This window comes from Labrus bergylta, chromosome 9, assembly GCF_963930695.1.
Source record: "Labrus bergylta chromosome 9, fLabBer1.1, whole genome shotgun sequence".
NCBI classification, from domain to species: Eukaryota; Metazoa; Chordata; class Actinopteri; order Labriformes; family Labridae; genus Labrus; species Labrus bergylta.
This window is the reverse complement of record NC_089203.1, coordinates 12,647,054-12,671,589: the sequence shown is the minus strand read 5'-3', so window position 1 is coordinate 12,671,589 and position 24,536 is coordinate 12,647,054. Positions and strand designations below refer to the sequence as shown.

Genomic DNA, 24,536 nt, shown 5'->3' with positions numbered 1-24,536 from the left:
ACACATTGGTGGCACCATGTGGCTGCACAGTGTAACAGTTAATGTGAAATGAAACAACAACTCTTCATCGAGGCCCAGGCAGAGCAGTGCGCAGATTACAGGCGAGGCAAACCAGAAATGACTTTGAGTTTATACTTTGAAACAAGCCGGCAAAATGATACGTCACAGGGTTACATTGTGTTAATCAAGTCGCAGACGATTTTTCCTAGTGTAGGTTACAGTAAAATAAAGCAAATCCTCCATACAGTATGTCGTCTCAAATGTGCATTAGGAATGTGTCTTTCGTACATCTGACGTGACTTTCCAATCAAAATTCAAGGACAGCTGGAGACACTTTCTAATCGTTTAAATAAAATGATCAACACTATATCATTGCGTGTGGGTTTTTTTTTTTTTGCACCAAAACACCAAGACAAAATTCCTTGTATGTGTTAATGTACTTGGCATTGACTGGCGAACAGTCCGGGGTTTACCCTGCCTCTCGCCCAATGACAGATGGAAATCGGCTCCAGCCCCCTTAGCAACCCCGAACGGGACAAGCAGTATAGATGATGGATGGATTAGTGTTCTAGTGGATCTAGTGTTTTTCTCCTGGTGCCACACAATCTTCTAAAGTGCCTCTAAGTCAGAGAATTGGTCCAAACATCAGCATGAACATCAGCTGACTTGTGGTTTGTCTGTTGATGATACTGTCCCCCAAATAAAATGGGATGTTTTGTTAGTCTATGTTAGAATGATAACATGCACAGTCTTTCGACACTGATGCATTATTTGGCTAAGGACTAATATTTGGACGAAACAGTGGCTGGTCTTTGCCTTTACAATTATGCACATCATTAGCTATTTTCCTACCTTCCTCATGTTTTGTGATGGCCTAGTAGTTCACGAGCTAAAATAGCAAACTATGGCATGTTCCCAACAAATAGACCCGTCCTCTTCAGTTTCTCTTCCAAGTGAGTTGAGGTCTGCGTGTCTTCACTCGTTCAGCTGTCGGGGCAGAAAGAAGATGGCCTTCTGTCCAATGTGAGTCCTCGGACCCAGTTTAGGTTTTCCATTCTTTTTCAGAGCTACGTACCAGTTCTCCTCCACATATTTCTGAGATCTATACGTGTTGTAGTGGTTCTCCTCCAGCTTCTCCACGAAGTAACATTCATCAGTCACTGTGACCTGAGGGAAACAGAACATGCACGGGGCAGCTGACAGCACTTTAATGGTTGGATTGAGGTTAAAAGTTTAGATCAAGAATGTATAACAGTGATTAAGCGATCCATCTCTAACAGATATAATGGCTCCCTTCATCATTGAGTGTAGTGCATCGATCTATTACACAGATCATCAGGTGGGCTGTGTAGATACTCACTGAACTGTACAACCGTCCCTCATCGCTCATGGCCAAATATTGCCCAGCTTCTGTTCCTTGGATGATTACTACGCCGATGTCCACTGCTGTGAGCTTTAAAACAACTGAAAGGAGGAAAAATAACAAATAAATGAAACCACAGCAGCTGAGGCCCATGAATACAACTCCACAAACACCTCTGGTAAGAGTAAAATCAAATCTGAGGTTTCTCCAGTCTTTAGCATTGGAAGTGTAGGACTGTCACTTTTTAGGTTTTCCCATTTTTTTGTATTACCTGTTTATGAGCTGGAAGATTGGCCCTCTATAAATATTCTAGATAGGATATTGCACAAGTCATGCTACTTATTTTTGTGCATTCTTTTTTAGCAAAGCATATTAACACATTTCAAAAATAAACTTAAAATTGGCCAGTGGGAAAAAAAAAACCTGGCATATCCTCCCTTTTCCACTTTTCAAAAAGTTTCTAATTTGCTTCCTGATTTATTGGATGGATGCCTTTGAACCCGACACGCCTTCAGTAGGCTACAGGGAAGTGAACGCATCATGCTGCAGGCCTGACCTGGATGTAAAATGCGCAGTGCGCTGCAGCCTTACTGTGATCGTCCCTGTCCTCCCTCTGGCCCTGCACCGTCCCATCAGGAAGGATCTGGAGGTGATGTCCGCCATTCATGCAGTACAGCCGAGTCAGCCGCCTGAAGTCCCGCCGCAGGCCGCCGTCCGCTGTTTGGTCCTCGGATACAAACGTCTGCACATCTGTCATCCTGCTCAAAGCACAGCTGTGAATCAACAGGGGGGATAATTGAGAAAAGGATGGCTTTCTATGAAAAATAATCAGCTCGATCTGTCCCCTGCAGTGGTCAGGTGTCTGCAGGCGCGTGGACGAGTGGAGAGATCGCACAAGGCGGCTGGATGCGCGTGCCCGACTCAACATCAAACTGAGAAAATGATTTGGGGTGTGAACACTGACACAACAAACTGGTTGAGGAACAATTATGTAACAATATTATACCATCTATATAGTTAAACTATATTCTTATTATTAGTTCCATTAAAAAAAAAAAAATCAGGTAGCCTTTATCAACGTGGAAAATATCCCTCTACTCTCCTGGATGATAAAGAAACACCGTTTTGAGTTTAGATGAGGGAAAGTACAACATTAATTAAGTCAGGACAAACTTCTTCTAATCATAGGAAGTAGAGTTGATTCTTAACATTTGTTTTGTTCAGATTTTAATCAACACTTTATTTAGGAACTGTTTTGGATCATTTGGAGACCCTTGTTTTTGATGACTGCTGAAACTTTGTTGGACCCACAAATTTACAGCAAGATTCAAATCACAGAAACACACACATTCAGTGTTTGTTAACAAATCTGCCCCAATGTAGAAAAGTGTGACTTCAATGAACTGTGCATGGTGCTATAGGCTTGATGACAAGAAGCTGAAGTTGCATCACATATAAAAATGACATCAGTACAGATTCACACTAAATTTTGAATGAGTCTTTGATGAGACTTCACTCACTGGTAGATTCAGATCATTTTTACAAAGCAGCAGAGTATTGGAACACGTTCCCCTTTATGTGTTCCCTTAACAAACCCCAAAACATTTTATCCCCACCTTTAACAACTGGAACTTTAATGATGAACACCCTGATGCTCCAGGTAAGAATAACAATCCAATTTAGTAGGATGGGCATTATTCTGATTTTACTTGTGGTACTTGTCTTGTAGTTTAACTTAAGAAGCAGGATTATTTACTATTGTACTGCCACTTTTACTTACTTAAAAAATCTAGATATACCTCTCCCACCTCTTCTTCATTTTTGATCAGACTGTTTCATTTGAGGTTTCTATCTGCACTTGGTCCTGATTGGCTCTCTATTGTATCACGTCATTCTTCAAGTAAACCCTTCAAAAAAAAAAAAGATTGAATTTGTGCTTTATGCTCTGCTTGGCTAGTCTCTCTGAAAAATAGAACCACAGTAAACATGAAAACATCTACCTTTAACACTATCAGTGTGTCAGGTTATACAGATCACAGTTCAATTATAACCTTCAACAGTCAACAAAGCAGGTGTCAGAATGGAAAAGCGCATTTTATTTGATGAACAAGTGCTTGGTGTGATCATGAAACGTGTCTTACAATGAGCTTACTGTTTCCACTGTTCAGAATCATCCAGTTCATAATTTGTCAAACATCAGCATACAGTTCATTATTTGGAGAAGTACCACACAAAGACACAGTTGGACCTTTAATCAATGGTGGATAAGATCAACTGGAGCAACACTACAGAGGAGAAATAATACAGAGGGAAGGTATAGAAAAACTGTTATTTGGAGACAAATACACCACGATTTTCTTTACAATGGATTATATGTACATATTCAATTTTTTTTTGCGCAAAACAAATGTTTGTTTTCTTTTTATCTTATTTTAGAGAAAGCATATACCAGTGAAACATGATCTGCCCTTGATAATTCTTAAAATGTCTGCATATGTTTTATACAAAATAGATTTTCAAACAATATTTGGGTAGTGCAAATCCTTTTAGATTCAAGCTGGTTGATTACTTTCACAAACAGTTTTTTTTTTGTGTGAGTGAAAAAGACTGACTCCTATCCTATTCACAGTATTACACAATTTGACCAAAGCCATTATGTTAGAGTAAAAAAATGTGTTTTAAAAAACAAAAAACAAAGAACTGTACATTTGTCTTCTAGTTTACACTGACGAGTTGAATTTGTCTGTGCTCGCTTTGGTCACCTTGTAGTCAAACATCAAATATGTTGTTTCTGTGTGTGATTAGTCGTGGTAGACTGATTACTGACTGAGGGTATCTTTTCCTGAAAATCTGTCCTGCAGAGATAAAAGTTAAGTGTGAATCTCCTGTATGCAAATAGCTTATCCTGGAAAAAAACATGAGGCAACCACATTTGGCAATGTGATGGAGATAGATTATCTGTTGTTTCTATTGCATATTCAGATGTCCTCCTCAAAAATGTACAAGAAAGTGAGCTAGGATACATTTTTGAGCAAGAAGAGGCAAGTGTGCGATTTCTTATATATATATATATATTCAAGCTGTTTTAAATGAACAGCAGCAGCAGCAGAGATTTGGATATACTGAATGTGAAAGTAACCCATGAGTAACCCCTATGCAGTTCATGAAGTTGATTTTAAAAGTATTTTGAATAAACAACAAAGAAAGAAAAAAGAATAAGCGACAACTGTTGGTTTATCCGAGTGTGAATGACGTCGGTGGCAGCACATCCCTCTCCTAAATCTGTCTGGTGACAACAAACAACAAGAGGTTTTTGTGTGAATCCAAACTCCTGTTCTTCAGGTTAGGACATAAACTAGGACATAAAAGTTTAAGTCGGACTTCGATATCCTGAGCAAGGGAGCGGCCTAACATTTATAACAAGTGCTTTGTTTATTATTATAATAATATAACAATTTTCCATATTTTTATGCCCTATCGAACCTTGCTCGCGTGACATACTTATCCAAGTACTTTAATCTAGTTGGGAATCAACACCTTTAATCCATTACAATGAGTTCCCTCTTTAAGGTACACACAAAATGTTGGGGTTCGAGACACGACGATGACAGACTAAGGGGACAACTGATGGAAATGTTACAGCACCTTCCAGCTTACAACACGGAGAGAAAGGGACATCATCACACCTACGTTAATGTATAAGTGCACTGTGTTTAAGTTACAGCAATCACTCATTTATAATGACTCAGGTTATTTATTTAGGACTTTTTTTCTAGTTGTGGACAAAGCTTCAATACCGGGACGTGATTCCTCCTCCAATTCAAACCTGGGCCAACTTTCAGCTCGTGAAAACAGACAAAACCAGGAGTTTGGCACCGAAACCGTCCCAGAGAATAAAGGAGCCATTGTGCCGGCCTCCCAAAGGAGGTGACCGATGCTAAGTGCTTTCAAACATTGGGACTTGACTAAATAACAGACAGACAAATAAACGTGCAAATGTCCTACAAAGACATTAAGACAGGGCGTCAAAGGAGCTGAAGGGTTCAATCATAACTGGAGGTGAATACGTTCTGCCCACACCTGATCCAAAGTGCTGCATACACAAGCTGTCTATCATACAAACAGTTTTTTCACACGTCAGGAAACAGGCTCTTCCTTGCTTGTGTGAAGTTGGATGAAAAAACAGCTCACTCTTCAAATACGGTATAACCAGGAGATGGTTAGCAACACTTAGCATAAAGGCTGGAGAACGGGGCCGACAGATGGCCAGCCTGAAAGTTTAAAAATCACTCACTATCCCTCCACAGCTATTCAATACCATTACACGTCATTTGTTTAATGAATATTAATATAAAAAGAATGAAAGCAGCAAGAAGTGAGGATGTTGTGTGTCTGACAACTCTTGGTGAGGGTCACTTCCCAGACACATAACTCCCCTTCATGAAAATAGCTACCTTCTCTTTCGGGTACAAATTAAACAAATGATATGTGACATATTACTGAGAGTTAGAGGTGATGGTAAATGGATTATCTTTGGACAGGCTAGCTGTTTCCAGTCTTTATGCGAAGTTAACACTAATGAGTAACTGACTGCAGCTATAGACATGTTAGCTGAGACAGTCTTTTCATCCAACGATTGGCAAGAAAGGAAATGAGCTGTCCCCATATTCTGAATTATTCCTTTAACAAACCGCAGCAAATCAACAATGCAAAGTCTTTCAATGGTTAGTTATCAGAAGCATAAAGAGTGCATGGTTATACGGTCTAAGAAGGATCATCAGTGGCAGAATCATGGCTACATGTTCATCAGTTTTATAAAACAGACTGTAAAAAGGATATAAAAAGGACGGTTATTTTACAACCAGTCTGAGCCATGTTAGAAACACAGAAATAAGTTGTCCTGATCAATTAATAAAATGACATAATCTTTCAAACACATAAAACATGCCCTCTTTTCTATGATTGGTGGACGCAGGTTATCTATCACATTCAATTATTAGACTATTGGGGCAGGAGCGGGGGCTAAAATAAGCATTAGAGTGGGCTACCATACTAGAAAAAGTTCTCTACCTTCCACCTAAAGTCCTACATTACAGCCCGGTACAGTTTAACAGTCTTTCTTCACAGTCTCTTAAAGCCTTTAAGCATGGTTCAAAGTGCTCACATCGCACTGGAGAAGAAGGGTGTGCGGGGAATCGCATGAAAGGAAGCAGGCTTCGATAAGATCATTTCTACACGCGGAGGATGGACCGAGCTGCCACTTCTAGAGGGAAACACAGCCATCGAGAAAAAAAAGGAAAACTTTTAACTGCATGTAACATAAAAAGTACAATCAACATATGATGAAGGTAGACCGTGACGGGTTCAAGAGAAGCCCGTCTTGGACATGTAGGAAGAAATGACTTCGATGATATATGAAGCAAAAAAGGCACATTTTTTTTCCCTTTTAAAATAGACGCGTGTAAACCTGAAAGAGGTCAGCATATGGGAGAAATAAACCTCTCAATAACGCACTTTGACTGACGGTCCAACAGAATTGTTTCCTATGTTCATTGTGTCAATCAAGCGATGACGTTTTCTTTTTAAACGACTGGAAAACTGTTTTTTTTCCCCCCCAAGTGACTATTTTGTTACAACTGCTTACAAAAACTAAAAGAGGAACATACAGTCAAAAAGCCTACTGAAGAGCATGTTTTTAAACTTTGTTACCTTCCCAGGTAACATCGACCTGTAAAAGTGTATAAACTGGTATGATTTGAAAATGTAGAAAATACTATCAGAACCTGTACATATTTGCTTTATCTTTATGAGATATTGTTTTGTGTTTGAAGATAGGAAACCTGAGACGACATGGATGTTAGCTTACTTCTCTTGGTGATTATCTAGTCTTACAAACTGACTGACTATGCTCTACATAACCTCTGTGCTCGCTGTCTGCGTAGTCTTAACAGTCTTTACTGGACGCGTCCAGTCTTTACACAAAGTTGCATACTCTCTCTACCAACAAACATCAATGACTCCTCGCCTCGGGTCCTCAGTCCTCTCATTGTTGCTCCTGAAGGGGGTTGGGTGGGGGGTGGAGGGGCGGGTTGTGAGGTGATGTGATGGGTATTTTAAGGCAATGTGTCTGTTTTGGGGTAAAGTCATCTCTGGTGGAAGAGGAGGGGTTTGACGCTGCCGGCCTTGAATTTTGGTAGCTGGTTGCTGATGATCTCCGCCAGCATTTCTGGGAATTCCACACTCAGGGATTTATTCACAAAGGTGTAGAAGCAGAAGTTGAGCAGCCCACCGACCATCTGCACACAGACATGTTGGTGTATGATTATCACAGAAACACACACATTCAGTGTTTGTTAATATAAAGTGAAAATATATTTCTACGTCTTATCCATTGTGCTACCACTACAAGTTGGATTCTGTCCCATATCATCCATATGCGATAAAAAAAGAAGCTGACTAAGTCAGTTTATCGTCGCTAATCAGTGTGATAGGGGTGCATAGTTAAAACAAAATAGCAAAGGTTTGCTTTTACACTTGGTTAGATCTGCTGGCACAAAAAGTTGATGTTTGTATGAAACACTGAAAATGAAGATATCTTTGCATTATGGGAAAAAAGTACTTGTTTTCAACCCCCTATTATTTAGACTTAATGAGGCTGCTGTGTAAGGATGAAGCTGGTCAATAACCACCGGCTGATAATGTGTTCAAAGCTGCTCATGTTGGGGGAGTTACCTCGTGCATTGAGTCCAGCAGCTTGGTGAGCTGATAGAAACGCTGCCAGTTCTGACTGGAGTTCTCTTCACGCTTCACAATGGCTTTACCCAGCTCCTTAATGTATGACATCCTGATATCGTCAAACACCGCCTGGCTCTTCAGGCCATCCTTTGGCACTGCAGGGGAGAGGACACAAAGGTCAACATTTGGGAGAGAGATGAGGAGAATGTACTGCACCGATGACCAGATTTAAGAATTCATCCAGCTTTCAAATGCAGAGGAGGGAAGTCTTTACGTTTTTAGTTACACCTAGATGATGTGATGGGCTAAAATAGCAGTTTGTAGAATGCCCTGGCAATATTTAACAGCACAGAAACACATGCAAACCATGCCTACAAGAACAAAGGCAGCACACCCTGGGGAGGGCTGTTTGGACTGTGAGCTGTGTTTAATTGTTTCTGCAATCAAACATCTTTAATCAGAGTACAATTATTGAGTCTTGGGTTTGCAGCTTTAATTTTCTTGATTAAGTTTAGGAGACAACATCAGGTGTTGTGTAGGTCTGCAGTTATTGTCTGGCAAATTATTGTCTGGCTGCTGAGAGTGTATTTTTCTGTATCAAACTAGAAAAGCCTGTGTGGATACAATTCCTATTTACGATCTTTAAATGTCAGCTAATGAGTTTGGTAAGTGCTGTGATGGGATGTCTTGTACTGAGCGTCCATCAAATTTATCTTTAAGTGTCCATGTGCAGTACTGGATTGAAGTAATGGTTTCTGTAATGAGTGCATTCAAACAGCACCATGTTCCACATGGGATGGTGGAAGAGGGTGAAAGGTGTCTTACCTGTGCTGAGCAGCAGCAGGACCTTCATGCACAAATACTCATCGTGGGAAACCTGCAGCCGAACAAGCTCTGTGGAAATCTTCAGCATCTGCTCGCACTGGTCGGCCATGTAGGGCAGCTTCATCCGCTCCCTGGTGGAATTAGACAGAAGTGGTTAAACAGCTTATCCTGCTTTCACCTGAAGTCATAGTTGATTTATATGTCTGTGTGTGCATCACGCTCTATCAGGGAGACGAAGCCGCTCCCCGTAACATCTCTGTAGATTAAACTTTCAAGGTCTTGCTTGCGGATCCTGTTTTAAATCATTCTTCCAGAAATGAGTTTCAGTCTATTAGCTTGTTGGAGCAGAACACTAAGAAGACAAACGCGCGTCACTTCAGTGATGAAGTGATGTTGTGGGTGGAAAGTATGGACAAACTCTCAAAAACTCTTCAAATTTATGCCTAGGAGACACTTTTTCATTAAAGTGCACAGAAAACAACATAGAAATAAACAAAAAAACACCTGTGCTAGATTCTTTCATTATCCATGAAACAACCTTATAAATGGCAGAAGACTTTAATCAAATGGTGAAAGAGTGTATTATGACTGCCAACAAGATGAGAATATATAATAAGGTACTACAAATGTGCTGCAGTTGAATTGAGTTTTTTGGGCCTGACTGACTGAAAGAGAGCACACCATCATCAGATATTAATTATAATCACATCAGCTTTCAGCTCATGATTACAAAAAAAAAAAAGGAAAAAGTGAAAGGCCTTCTGCAGCCTGAAGCACGGTGGCTGTGCAGACTGCTCACGACAGGCTGTTTACAAACGGAGTCATCAGGTCTATAACAGGGATCAAACACTGATTACACATGACTGCTGACTGACACTGTATGAATCTCAAAAGATATGACACAAATCACAGAGCAGCGGGCTGAAATTAATCACATAAACAAACAGAAGTCTGTATTGGCTGACTGATTCACACAATAAAAAAAAAAAGTCAAATATATTATGTATAAAGACTCCTATAACCAGACCATGGCATTCTACTGTTGATACGGACACGTTTTCACTGGAAACATTTTTAAAAATGTCTGTCATACTACATCTGGAATGTACTGCAATGGTTTAATGCATTCATGCATTCAGAATGGATTGATACATACTCGTTTATGACAAGGTCCGGTGCAAAGCAGAGCATGTTGCCATTGCACTGCTGGTAAGACCTCCAGCCCAGTCCGAAAGACATGAGGAAGAGCCAAGAGCACTGCAGCAGAGTCATCTGGTCATCAAGATGCAGATTCCTGAAACCTGAAGGGAAGCACATGTTTGAGAGGGTGTGGTGGAGAAAGTGCCAATGCCTAGTCAGTTACAAATGAAAAAGGGTGTTATTTATTTAATCAAATGGTGCCTAGATGTCATCTTAGCCCAAGGTGCAGCAGATGTGTTGCTAGCTTGTTTGTTAACAAAAATCAAAACAGTAAAGTCACATGTTTTGCACGGCTCCAACATATTGCAACACCTCCTGAGTTCAGTTAACAACAATACTATTTAGTGTGCTGTAAACATAAAAAGTGAGAACAGTGTCTGCACATTCATTTTTACAATACCAAACAATGATGACAGCATGCATTATAAAACTGTGTTTGTGCAGAGTTCTCTTTTGAATCATATTGCAACATGTCTATGTGGTGCCACATCCATCACTCTGCAATCTCACTAATAAAATCTACCTTCATCTCACAAAACATGATTTCTACACACTGCAACCAGAGTTGATGCTAGACTTTTTTTATGGCCAATTTGGCCAGCAACTCTGGCCATATGGAGCAACTGCGGGACATATGCTTTGAATAGCCATATGTGCCTAATAACCTACATTCAACAGCATAAAACACACAAACCCACAAACGCTATTTTGAATTCATTATTATGCAAGAATTTAATGTCTTGAAAGTTCTTTCGGTACTGTGTATCGCACCACTCTGCTCAATGTGCGAGTTGTTCTTAAAAATCACTGTTAACAGCTGATATGCATGTTTAAACATTATAGGAAAATCCAAGCTGTTGTATAATTTGTATACTAGTTCCTTTTGCAAAGCATCCGTACATTAGATGAGTGTAGTCTATACATCATGATTGGTGATCTTATACTGATAAAAAAGGAAAAAATGCTTTTCTGCCGGACCCCTGCACTTGATACCAGCTAACATAAACCCTGGTGGCAACCATCCCTCTGACAGAGCTGACCACCAACCTGGTAGAGCCTTGGCCCACTTGACAGCGGAGATGACCTGTCGGCCACCCAGTCTGTTAAGGGTGGTCATGAGGCGGGTGGAAGTGTCTGGCAGGGTGCTGTCGTAGCCGGCGTAGATTGTGTCTGGTTCAATAGCTTTCAGCAGAGACAGCATGGTGGGAACGAGTTGAGGCATGCGCTTGGGCATGAGTGAATGGGCCTCAATTGGTGGAGAAGGAGTCAGCTCAGGTGGGTTGCTCTGCTGGGTGCCCTTTAAGCGGTTCAACTTCTTGGTTTTGCGTGCTGCAAGGACAGAAATGAGGGATGATTTTAAGAGAGAAGGTAAAGAGAAGACAGAAGCAATCAATCCAACTAAAGGGTAAGAGTTTGGCATTATCTTTGTGGTTAATATTTACCCTCCAAGTTCATGCCTGCCATTAGACACTTGCGGAAGCGGCAGGCTGGGCAGTTCTTCCTCCTGATCTTGTCTATTATGCAGTCGTTCCTCCCAGCACACAGGTAATTATGCTGCCCTGTGTCACACAGAAGAGCAAGATTAATCTGTTATTTACCTTTCCCGCTGTGGCAAACACTCCAGGGGGAAAAACTAATTAGATGCATCACAGTCCTTTACTTTGTTATGATCAAGTCTCCAACTTAAGACTATAATTATTCCAGCATTTGAGTAAATTTATGTAAACTGGATTAGTAATCAAAGAGTTTATCACAAGCTACGGATTAATCAGTGAGGAAATAATGATGTTATAGTACCTTCGACGGCCCTCTTGAAAAAGACCTTGCAGCTGCCACAGGTGAGAACGCCATAGTGGCAGCCTGAAGCCTCGTCCGAGCACACCAGGCAGATTTTATGAGTCCCGCTCTTTCCCTGAGCCGGAGGTAGAGCTGTGCCAGCTTCTTGTCTGGAGGTAGAAAAGGAGAAATATGTCAGGGATATACAGTCTCTCTTAAAAAGCTCCCAAGGGAGTTTTTGTTTTCTAGTGGCACTATGGATCTTTTTTGAAGAGTAGGTCACTGTTTTGTTTATTCCTGACAATGACATTTCTTTCTGTAATTCTTCTGTCTTTCACTGATCTGCAAAGATAGTCAGCGACACACCAGCAAACAAATTGATAATCTAGACTTTAATGATAAACAAAACGTGTTTTTTTTGTACCACTGAAAGTAAATGTTTCTTTTATTCAGAGGTCATTCTCAACACTGAAATATACTGTGCATTAGTTATAAACTAGAATTCTATTTTCTGGGAAAATTATATAATTAAACAATTTAAAGTCATGAGAAACAGCTGCACAAACATCTCAATCAAGTCCATTAAGAAGAAATACTGTATGAAATCTACTAAATGCCATGATGTGTACTGCCTACGCCTATAACTAAAAGCCCCTCTCAGTCTTTAGTTCAGCTGCAGTTCAGATTTACAACCCTGCACTCAAACTTAAAATAAATAAACTACACAGCTATATTACACACAGCTACTGCCATCAGAGTCAATGTGCCTCTTGTGCTTGTTTTTTCTTCGCAACATTGCCTTCGTTCCTGACATCATGCGAGAAGATAAGTAAGGCCATTGTGTCCTTTTCTAGCCTCTAAATCCTCAATTATCTAAAGATCTGTGGTCACATCCTAAATCCAGTGGTTGTCAGAAACTGCCCTTCTTTCTCCTTTGATTGTACCACAAACGTTTCCAGACAGAAGTGGACAACAGAGGTAAAACACACTTTCTAACAGCAACCACTAGAGGACGTCAGGCTTTATTTCATCCATGCACCAGAGGTCCACACCCCCTTTCATACCCAGTGGCCACAGCAACAAAAACAACACAGCCAGGATACTGAGCATGAGACATGCAACAATTGTGTCAGTTTGTCTATGTGTGTGCCACTTCCACAAAAACAAACAAGTTATGCTTGATAAGGGCTGCACTGAAATGTCACTGCACACTTACACACGTATGCAGATTTGAGAAGTTCACTCTTAGTTACACAACACAAGGGTATTAGCATGAAAGCAGGCCAAGCCCCAGTAGTCAGTGGGTGTAGCAGGACGGGAAAACCTGAGTGAAACATCAAAGCATCAAGTCCAGAGGAATTCAGCAGCCAGATAAAAAATATATTTAAATAAAGAAGATCAGCGAGAGACCTCAGAACAGGATGTCTGGCCACGATAGAGCTGAGAGCTTTCTGAGCACCGCTAATAACATACTATGGTCAATAAGTCTGTCCATTAACCTCTTATGGTTTCTATTCAATATAAATGTGTGCTGATAGTCTGTGGGCTTTCATTTCCTGCCTGAGTATCTTTCCTGCACTCATCGATGTGTACAGCTGAAATCCCAACCGAACAATGTCTACCCCTAAGTCATTTGGGTCAGGGGAGGCATTCAGAACACAAAGTGGGGTTCTCACTGAACAGCTCCCCCCTGGTCCATGTGTGAGGGGTTAATCCTGGGGCAGATTTGATTGAGAACAAGCAGCAACTACATCCACAAAAATCCAGCAAACTAGCATTTTCAAATACATCTGACTCCCTACTTCACCAAAAATGTGCATGCCTGGACATTTTACAGGAGTTCAAAAAATAAATTCAATACAGTGGGATACACAGACAGACAAGATGTGTCATAAAGATGTAGTACTCACATCATACTCCCAACTAAATTTATTCATGTCTGAGGCAGAAAACATTAGCGGAAGGAAAAGTATTACAAATACTTAAAGCTAGAGCAGAATCAAATAACTATTTTGTATAAAGTAAAGAAGAAGATGCGCTGCAGGGCCATTGTAGTATTTAAATACAGAATATTTCAGGTTACAACACATTACTTCAATCATGGATCATTTGTTTGCTAAAGAGGAAAACATAAACGGTATGAACCTGTGATCATCCTTCAGTAGTCTTGTCAATACCACCAGAATATATCAGCTGGCGATTAAAGATTTCGAGTTGAAGGCAGGATACGCCCCTGCGTGCAATGTGTGATGCACAGAGGGACATATGCACTCATGATGCCCCTGATCCGCCATAAGAGGTGGTAACAGAGAGAATGGGGGGGATGTGCAATGTCGGAGCAGGTGGGACGGAACCGCGCAGTGTTTGTGCATGTCTGAGAGTGTGTGTATGTGAAGCTCCAGCTGTGTGTCCACACGCCGAGCCTCTTGTGCTTCCATAACGCTGTAATGGAATGTGAATTCCCACAATGGGGCACCGATATATATTACTAGGGCTGGGTATCACCACTGATTGTCTGAATCAAATTGATTACCATTCACAAGGTCCCAATTCGATTCAATTCCTGATTTGATTAATTTAGCAATATTTAAGATACAATACCAATTCTGCTTCAATATCATTAGGAGAGAACTAATTCAGTAAACTGTACAACCATTATTAAAAAGGTTTAGGTGATCAAAAAAGTTAAGTTTTTTACATTAAAAATTGACCCCAAAGCAGTTACATAAAATAACTTTTTATTTAATCCCCTCAGACAACAGTTCAGCTAGATTCATTGCTTTATGGCTAGGTTGAATTTATCTTATCTGTAAAACATGTGACATGAGTCTCTACTCATTCTCGATATAGTGACAACAGTCGGGTACAAATCTTTTGCTCTGGATTTCCAGCTCTCACAGGTTAGCGCTACTATCTTTGCCAACTCAAGTGAAGTTGCGACGCTGTTTCACCTCTGCACAGTTTTTGGATGGCCACTTCACCCAAATGTTTGCGTGTCAGTGACATGTAGCATGGCTAAATTAAATTAATCCTCTGAGGTTGCAATGTCATATACAACATATGGAATATTGTCTTTAACTCATGATTTCCAAAAGTTGAACTGTATGACATAAAAGATTTCTGTAAAATCTGCTCGCTTTGTCAAGCCAGCGGCTTTCCGATGATAAACTCTTTGTGTTGCTGCGACATTCAGGGGCTTTTCTATCCCACTGAGAAGATCAGTGTATATTCAGTGACTGTCCGGATCCAATCCTCCCAAAAGTGAATGTTATCCATAATGACTTATGTATAAATTTGAGTGAAATAGTATAACTTCTGTTACCTCACTCAGCTAACGCGGACATAGCTATTTGTTTTCCTCTTGTTTTGGTCTGTCGACCAAGCAGAAGCTGAATCTGCGATCAGGTGACATGTAAAGGCCAATGAGAAGCCGGTGCAGCCTGAAACAGATGTCACAGCCTGCTCACAGTACAGAAATACTAAAGACGAACTGATTTAAATTGAATGGTGGGAAAGGGAAAAAGCCAATTGCAAGATCAATCCCTGGGTCTTATGAATCGATATCAGATCATTCAAATAAAAATTATTATTTTTTAAACCCAGTTCTGTTACACTGTTACAGATGCCAAAAACCAACTAATGCCATCTGGCAGACAGACTAGCAACTATTAGGGTTATAGTGATTCATTCAAAAGCTAAAGAGGCAGGTATTTCCCTCAGGAATTACAGGCTAGGACTGACCTCTACATGTCAATGATCTGAATCATCATTCAAGAGAGTTGAATCACAACACTTCTTTTAGCTGTGTCACTGTAAACAGCGCAACACATGCAGGCTATAAAGTTTTAAAGAGCAGCCTCACAAGCTCCTTAATTACAAAAGTGGCCATAATCAAAAAAAATTGTTTTAGCACAGAGTAACTCTTTTCTTTTTGTTGATTGGATGAACTGATGATGACATTCCCTCACTATTTTACTGACATGGAAATCTGATTTCTTCACTTCATAGCTTCTCTGCCTTGCACTGAATTTCCTTTAAGAGGGCGGAGGCCATGAGTAATATGCAGTATGTCTAGTTATTTAAGGCAGTTTCAAGAATTGGTTGAAACCTTAAATCAATCCACACGTCAAAACAGGCAGTTTCCACAAGGCTGACTCTAGTTGGCTTTAATAACTTTATATGGTAATTAAGTAATTTTGTGTTTATAGCTTGATCCATTGCCCTCTACTTGCTAAAGAGACAATTAAAGCTGCTTAAAGATACTTTATAGGGAAAACAATGATTCATTGTGACCATTACATGCAGATAACAAAGCTCAGATAAACATCACATATTGAAGTATTTTAGGTCTCAGTTTTTTGTTACTTTCCACGTAAGCACACACACAAAAAAGGCCATCAAGCCCCCACAGGAGGGTGTGGTGGCCAACTTGGTGGGCCGAGGGGGATATTGAGTCCACAGTGATGATGATGTCAGAGGGTTTGCACCACTTTGTCCTTCACTGGCCACCTGGGATGGTGTCAGCAAGACAGCTTTACTAGAGAGCTTTAGGCTACTGGGTCAAAGCCAATTACTGTGGCCATTATATGCTTTGAAAAAAACAGAAATAAGCCTGAAGTTTTGTCTCTGCTTCAGAGACTTTTCTGGAAACCAAATTAGAAATGGTTGATGATTTTCATAACGAAGTTATAAATCCTTTTTTGTGAATTTTCAGACACAAAACAATCAAAGCTGTAAAGCAATGTGAGGAGACAGAATTTCCTCTTTCTGAAACCATCTGTTGAAGTGAACGCTTGCCATCGACAGGAAGTACTTGCATTCCCTCTGAGTTTATTATCGGTCAGAGCAGCCACAGTGAAAGGCAGAGACACCCTGAGATGGGCCTCGACTTCAACAACAGCAAGGCTGAGGAAGTTAACTGCTTATGTCTATAGAAGTGCTATCCATCAGCTTGGGTTTTAATGAGGCAAGCCACTTCATGCACTTACGATAAAGCCAGTGGCCCAGAGCCCTGCTCAACAATTCATAATCCTCTTTAAGCTCTGAGTGTCACGAGTAGCCTTGCAGGCCCCTGGTATACCTCAGACGGACAGACCTCAGAAATACATCACTGCAATGCAAACCTTTTCTGTTTAGGAGCAACTGATCATTCAGTGCGTTTATTCCACTTATTAATCAGCTACTTGACCTACTTCAGGCCCAGCTCCAGTACATAAGTCATCTCAGAAAAAAATAGGAACAATTATTTTGTTTACCAGTAATTAGTTGTCTGTGAGGTCAAGATTCTATATAAAAGATATAACAGAAGAAAGGTCTTAGCAAGGATCTGAAGGCTTCAATCCGGCTTTCTGTGGATTATTACTGATATAAACAAACATTCAACACCCCTTAATCTTCATCAAAACTCATGTGAGTGTGAAGATGTGAAGATGTGAAGATGTGAAGAGGAGAGACGAGGAAAAGCAGAAGGAAGTGCTCTTTCTCTGAGGTTAAGAGCCATCAAAATAGAAAGGGGAACTGGTCTGCACACTCTGAATCATTCTTGCACGCAGAACAACACAGCTTCTGTGAGGGAGTGGAGAGACTGGGTTTGTTTGGCTTAATACTGGACTCTAAATAATAAATCCACCTCCTCTGCCCTCCAATAAAATACAGTATGTCTTGACAAGTGATAAAACATCATATTTCCTAAACAAATGCTATGCTGGCACAGAAAATGAATACAATGGAGATATAGTAACTTGGAGAGTTTTTAGAGTTTATGAGTTTTTAGAGGCCACATTTTTGGTCAATGACAAGAGCCTCTCGAGACAAACATGTGACACTTTAGATGATCCCTCAGTGTATCTTCCAACAGAGAACAGCTGTCTCTTCCTTCCTGTTGTATTGACAACCCTGCTTCAATAGAAGCTTCATTTTGTGGCTCAGTGCGTGACTTAGCTCAGTGCTTGACTTCAAACACCACAGGAGAAAAAAACCTAACCCATGGCTACTAGGCACAAAAATATAACCCCCAAGATTTGAGTTTCCATAATAAGAGCTGTTAATGACTTGTGTGTAGGTAGGAGGTGACTTCCTGCCTGTAGAATAAATAGAAGGCTGTCTGCTGCTACTGTGCACATAACCATAATTCCTTTAGCTGAATGACCTGGAAGTGGGAGGAATCCACTCCCAAAGTTTGGGCTTTGCTGACTCAACAACTGAACACAAAAGTAAGAGGAGGGACAGAAACATTGCCTAGACTTAGCTATATCCTCTTAACCTCGACAGGAAGAATGGGGAATTTCGGTAAGCCTATTTGCTGTCAAAACACAACAATATCTAAATAAAGAAAAAGCTAAACTGTGGTTACAGGGGAATGCCGTAATAACCTAAAAGCGACTGGAATGACTGGCGTCTGATCTGGTGTGTTCATTCGGCGCCAGCTGTGGAGTGGCGGAAGAGAAAGTAGGTCAGGAGAGTGAGCGCTCCACAGCAGCGCTCTGTGGTCCTGGCTGCTACAGCACTTATGACACACCCACATGCACACATACACAATCATAAATAATGCACAAAGCTAACACACATCTATACCACATGCACAGAATAAATATCATAAAAGTTGATTTAAAGCAGCTGAAACCTTCTGCTGACAGTCAAGGTCCGTGCCCCAAAACACAGGACGGCTAGGGAGAGAGACTGGGCGAGCTAGGCAGAGAGGTGACGGGTATGTCAGAGCAAGACTAAATAGTGACTCTGAGAGAGATACAACTAATCATACACTAAATATAAGCTTTATATAAATATATAGAGCTATTCATAAATACAAACTACTCATATGAAACCAGGCACCAGCCCACAGCTGAAACATCCAACAGACTTTAAATCACCATCTTTGGTCTGACTTTGATTGAAGTGTTCAATCAGGTCTATCACTGATTTAAAGGCATAGCAATGGGATATTTCTAAGCTATTTTATTGCACTTACACATTAGTCATTAAAGGTAAGACCTACTGTGCAGGTCTTACTGCACAGTAGGCTCTGAGCCAGCAGGCTACTTATCAGTCTCTGCATTATTAGGTCCCATAAACACTCTAAAACGGCAAAGGTGACCATAACTTAAGTCAAAGAGAGAAATCCTTATATTCAAGGACTTCGTCCAGTGAAATGATTTTCGTGAAAGTATGAATGAATGACCTTCTATGAGTGTGAAAACCTGAACCATACAGTACTCACATACATGAAGGGTTGATACAAGATGCTAAAGCAACAGAACACTGCTTTGTCTGTAAGTGAGATGTGAGAACAGCTCTATTCAATCAGACAGCTGTGCAAGTCGTGCAAACAACGCTTCTCCGTTACACACAATCGAGTCAAAAGCCCCCCAAGAAATTCCAGTAACCTACAATATGTGTTATAAAACGTTTTTATAGATCTTATAGTCAAGAGCCCAGAGAAAACACAATGGGGCACAGGCTTTAGTCAGCAGCGGGGTGCAGGAGGAAATATGCTGTAAATCAAAAGTTGCATAACACAGAGCTACAATATGAGCTGTACGATCATCTACTACAGTATTTATTTTCCTGTATTTTTCCTTCATGTTACACGAGTAGTTCCTTTTAGAGCAACTCATTGTTAACAAGGTCATGACACATCAAAGCTAGTTGTCAATGGGTGAGGGTGTGTTTTACCAAAACTGGAACAATGCTTCCCATATCACACGATGCATTGTGTGAGATGTTTTGAGTCAGATCGTAAACAGAGCCTGATTTTAAAACAGTGACGTGTTAGAAGAACTGGCAGTGTATGGAAAATTAAAGCACCAATAATGTGGAAAACTGGTTGTGTTACTAGCCGCTCCTAGTTTGATGCAAGAAGAACTGTGGGGCTACAGCAGGTCAGGTTCCAAGTGTGATTCAAGGTCCACCGAGCCTCAGCAGAAAGCACTTTTGCGTTTGCGCTTGCAAGTGATGGTGACCTGATGCAAACCTGCCTGATAACCACAGAGCCGGGAAAACCCAGTGTTATAGGTGAGCTGTGAAATGTCACACAGGTTGAGGCGAGCAAGCACTGAACAAAAGCAACCTCCCACAAGAGACACGGAGAAATGCTAAGTTTAGACACCCATAAGCCAATCACCAAACAGCCACACGCCCACACAAAATCATCTGGGCTCATACCACAAACATAATCCGATGCTTAAACACAGTCAAACTCACCTCTGAAGAAACACAAAAGACAGGGCAATTAAAGCCACATGTGAAATGGTGAGGTGTATCCCATTTCTCTGCCCATCTGTTCCCCATCAACAAGCATTAGTAAGATGGTCAGACAGTCGTGGAGACGGTACCAAGCCTCTTTTGCACAAATAATAAAAACATCAGTACCCTTGTTGAAGTGACATACTTCCGCATGCCTATTTTTGGGCTGATCCCTCCCTTGTTCAATACTGTGAATCAGATAAGTGTGAATGTAAAAGAAATACAAACAAAAAAAGCCTCAGTGACATGTGACCCTGTCACTGCTGTTAAAAAAATTCCATTGAGCAATTTCAGGACTGGGTCCCAGGCCACATTCACAGCTGAAGTCATAAAACTCTACAGAGCAGCAATAATGGTACAGAAGAAACTCTGTCGGCCTGTGTGGAGCTGGAATACTAGGGCTTGATACTCTTGATCATTTATCATTTATCTGTGTGAACACACTGGAAATAAATCACTGCAGAAATTAGGGTTCAGCAAAATCACATGAGTAAGTCAGTGAAACAAGGATCTCTTTTACTGTAGGGCCTGACTATTATATAAAGGCCACACTTCATTCATCTCTAGTTAAATTAAACGGTCTCTGCAGCTCTTTGGGGACACATCTGCTTTAAGTGAAGACTGAGTAAATTTACATTTATTTTAAGCTGATGAAATTTATGGATCAATGAGATCTTCCCAAAGTGTCCTAATGAACCCCTGGTGAGGATTTTTACATGAGGAGGTTGAGCCAGCTATTAGACTAAAGTAAGAGATACTAAGATTAAAAAAAGGGCATGCTTGTTCGGAAGAGAAAAAAGGACAAATGTTTGACTTGTATAAACGTGGGAATCCCCTGACTGTAACAAAACATAATTTCCCAAAATCTACTGTATGTGCTTATTGCTGCAGCAATGTCCAGCAGAGTCCACAACACTGCCTCACAAAGCAGGATTACAAGGTTAACAAACCAACTCAGGGGTTAAACCAACCCTTTTTGTCTCAGTGCGAAGTCTCGGTTTCAAATCAATCCCCATTGTCATGGAAACCCAACACCACAAACCAAACCTGCTGCAAGGAGCAGCGATCTTTTCTACCACTTTCTGTACGCTATTCAACATCCAACAACTTAATGTGTGTGTAAAATAAACACTACACTATCCTCTGCTGTATCTGACTATGCCGCGTAAGACTGGCTGTTTGCAACAAACCTTTATTCCTTCATGTATGCACACTCACACACAATGAAAAATCCTGGACTAACAATCATAAGGAAACCACCTTTGAGCGGACAGTTATCTAGAATAAGCACTTTTTGACTTGTGAAACCTGATTACAAAGTCTGATTAAATCTACAAAGCACTGATTGATACTTTATTCAACGGCATGTAAAACATGATGAATAATGCAGCTGGAGCCCAAGTAACCTTTTAATAAGAGGCCGGCCAAGGAATTAAAAAAATAGATTATTCTTGGTCACTGATATAAAGCCTTCTCTATTCCTTAAAGTTTGTTTTATCACACTTACGGAACAAAAGCTGTCAGCTATGCCTTAAAATAATGCTCAAACTATTTCCTACTACACGCCTCTTATTTCCATCGCCACAAAATTTGAATTTGAATTTCGGTTGTGTGTTCATGCTGTGGATAAAGCAGGACTGTGTCATATCAGAGCATTAACGCACATGCCCTCCTCTACCCAAGACGTAAAAAAAATCCTAATAATTGCAACCCATGGTCTGGACAGTTGTGGCCATGACCCAGCATATTTTAAGATTCTCAACAGCTGTCTCAAAGATAAGAACCAACATTTCTGATCTTTAAAAAGAGAAAATAAGCTGTTTGCTGATGAAAGAGAGGATGGAGTAAGATATAACTGGAATGAACACATAAACAAATAAGCTAAAATTAGTAACACTTAAATTAAAGTGCACCACGCAGCTGAGTTCTTACTTGACAAAGCCGAGCTTGAAAGGAGAGCTTGAGAATGCCTCTGTGCTTCTGTTGTCCACAATAGTCTGGCCTCTGTTCCAGGGCGCACTGATGGTTGTCACTGGGAGAAACAGGTTGGACACTTGCTTCTGAGTCTTCTGCTGCTGAGATTCACTGCTGCTGGTGTTGACTCCAAAGTGAAAGCTCTGTCCCCCTGAAGTGCTGACCCCACAGATGGAGATGGGGTTAGGGCTGGGCAAGTCTGTGGCGGTTGTGCCACTCATTTGGCAATAACTTTGGCCTGCAGACGTCTTCTCCTGTTTGATCACACCTGGGGTGCAGAGCTGAATGAAACCAGAGTCTTTCTCTTTCTTCACCAAAGCAGACAAAGTGGTTGTAGGAGTTAAGGAGGCAGTCGTGGATATGCTGGAAGAGGGCTGATCTGGACTTGTCATGTTGATCCCATTGAGCGCGGCAGAGGTTGCCCCACTGCCGTTAACGCTCTCAACAGCAGCAGCCTTCATGTCCCTCTCTGAGCTAACATCCCCGAGCAGAGAGTCATCTGCCAGAGAGGACAGGAAAGCATCATCGCCTACATAAAAATCTGAGGGAGAGCCAGTCAGCTCAAAGTCATGGAGCAGGTCCAGTGTGTTGTCACTGAACAATTTCTGGTGAACATCCACATCTTTCCCAATGTGCTCAAAGGCATTGTCGAGGTCAATGGGGTCCTGGTCTCCTTTATCCATGGAGAAATCCCCTGTTTTAATGGAGAAGAAGTTTGGATCTGACCCTCCAATAAGTGAATCCATGGAGGACTGTGCAATGTCTGTTATACTGGCCTCCAACTGGGGCAAAGTTTGACGGCCGAACAAAGTGGAGGTTGGCGCCTGGAATAACTGCTGTTGCTGAGGTTTGTGATCTTTGCTGAAGCTCCTGTACTCTGGGTCTTCTAACAATGTGCCGACAGTGGCAGTGACGGAGGTGAGCTCCTCTGGAAGGGGGTTGTTGCTGAGGCCGTTGGGCACCTGTCCTGGCTGCATCAACGGGCTGGATGGAAGAATGATAGATGTGGCAGAGGCGATGGGCATGGCACTGTGAGGAGCTACTTTCAATAGACCTCCCTCCTCAGGGCTTTCACTGTAGACTAATTTGCTTAAATGGTCATCTCTTCTGTATATTATCTTCTTCACTCCTCCTGTATCCATCTTTTGGTTTGGTTTGGTTTGGTTTGGGGTGGGGTGGGGTGGGGAGGGGGGATGACAGAGAAGGTTAACACAGAGAACTGGATAAAGTGCAATGACACCACACTATAACACAACAAAAAAAAGCAGATTAACCAGCATGCTGAAAAGCGAGTCCCGATAAAGTCAATTTAAAATAGACATCTCTTTGAGGCTGTGCACATGCAGAGAATAATAAACTAACATGAGGTCAGTATAGGACTGGTGAAAGTTGCACCCCCCCCTCCCCTGCGCGCCCTTGATAGCTAACGAAGCTAAACAAAGCTAACTGCGCAAGTCCATTTGCAGTCTTTGACCGCAGAGAAAGACCTTTCAACACCCACATGAACTTCACACAAAGTGAACACACATTGCACATGTTCGACCACAGATCACATGTAGCCGATAACATTAAGATATGCTTACCCTAGCTTTATTGCTAGGTGTTGGCACGCTAACGCTAGGTAGCAATGTGGCTACCAGTGAATGCTACGTGCCTACATTTCAGTCCGCTGTCACTGCTAGCCTGCTAACCAACACAGAGCTCTACATTACACACTCAGCTTTAAATAGTCAACATTACTGGAATGGCCTCTGCTAACTTTTAACCGTATAAAATCTGAGTAAAAGTTCATATTTACCCTTGAAATGGCAGAGTGTTGGTGTGTGTCCACAGGTCGTCTGTCAACATTGTTTTGGTTGAAAGTGGCAGCTCACAACACACAGCAGTAACCTCACTCCTCTTGTCTGACTCCACGGCTTCTTCAAAGGCCTCAACACGACACACGCCGTATTTAACACGAGTTTTACTGTCGTGCAGATCGATGTAGCCGTAAATTATCACGCAAAACTGCGCCGGACTGGCTGAGCTAAGGGGATTCGCAACTAGCCATTAGGAAAGTAGGCGCTAACCTCCAGGAAAAACATACAAAATGGTGAACTAAAAGGAAGCCAGCCCCACAGGCAGACCTGTTTACAACACGCAGCGCCGCCTGCTGGTCGCGTCCGGGAACTGCAGCTCTTGTGGTGTAAGCAAGCTGGACTTTTGAGTTCTCTCGTAGGTTTGTGAAATAATTTTTAACAAAACAAAAACGGCAGTCACAACTTAAAAATTACATTTACAGTAGTAAACATTTTGAAATAAATCGAAACATTTAGGTCAGTAAACATTTAACATTTAATTTATACATTTTCCAAAACATTAATGTCTGAAATATTTAAATGGTCAAATGTATTAAATCGTCATATTCCTCTTCTCATCATAT

The 24,536-nt window shown here is 41.2% G+C and overlaps 2 protein-coding genes across 2 annotated transcripts; both read right to left on the bottom strand.

Annotated features, from left to right (window-relative positions):
- Positions 1 to 112: 112 nt before the first annotated feature.
- Positions 113 to 2,253, bottom strand: fgf1a (fibroblast growth factor 1a). The gene is made up of 3 exons (XM_020647869.3): positions 1,955 to 2,253; positions 1,361 to 1,464; positions 113 to 1,167 (listed from the first exon to the last, which is right to left on the bottom strand). The coding sequence occupies exons 1-3, from the start codon at positions 2,118 to 2,120 to the stop codon at positions 976 to 978; spliced, it is 462 nt and encodes a 153-aa protein (XP_020503525.1). The 5' UTR covers positions 2,121 to 2,253; the 3' UTR covers positions 113 to 975.
- Positions 2,254 to 3,438: 1,185 nt separating this feature from the next.
- Positions 3,439 to 24,202, bottom strand: nr3c1 (nuclear receptor subfamily 3, group C, member 1 (glucocorticoid receptor)). Its single transcript, XM_020647859.3, has 9 exons — positions 23,913 to 24,202; positions 22,073 to 23,256; positions 11,921 to 12,069; positions 11,566 to 11,682; positions 11,171 to 11,452; positions 10,080 to 10,224; positions 8,924 to 9,054; positions 8,096 to 8,253; positions 3,439 to 7,659 (listed from the first exon to the last, which is right to left on the bottom strand). Exons 2-9 carry the CDS (start codon positions 23,254 to 23,256, stop codon positions 7,507 to 7,509), a joined length of 2,319 nt encoding a protein of 772 aa, XP_020503515.1. The 5' UTR covers positions 23,913 to 24,202; the 3' UTR covers positions 3,439 to 7,506.
- Positions 24,203 to 24,536: the final 334 nt, after the last annotated feature.

Bases quoted from the DNA above. Each gene is read 5' to 3' on its own strand.
- fgf1a (XM_020647869.3), bottom strand. From the start codon at position 2,120: ATGACAGATGTGCAGACGTTTGTATCCGAGGACCAAACAGCGGACGGC. The intron at 1,465-1,954 runs GTAAGGCTGCAG...TCCTCCTTTCAG, and splicing joins GGAGGACAGGGACGATCACA to TTGTTTTAAAGCTCACAGCA. The intron at 1,168-1,360 runs GTGAGTATCTAC...TGTTTCCCTCAG, and splicing joins AGGGACGGTTGTACAGTTCA to GTCACAGTGACTGATGAATG.
- nr3c1 (XM_020647859.3), bottom strand. From the start codon at position 23,256: ATGGATACAGGAGGAGTGAAGAAGATAATATACAGAAGAGATGACCAT. The intron at 11,683-11,920 runs GTACTATAACAT...TGTGTGACACAG, and splicing joins TTTCAAGAGGGCCGTCGAAG to GGCAGCATAATTACCTGTGT. The intron at 11,453-11,565 runs GTAAATATTAAC...CTGTCCTTGCAG, and splicing joins GGCAGGCATGAACTTGGAGG to CACGCAAAACCAAGAAGTTG.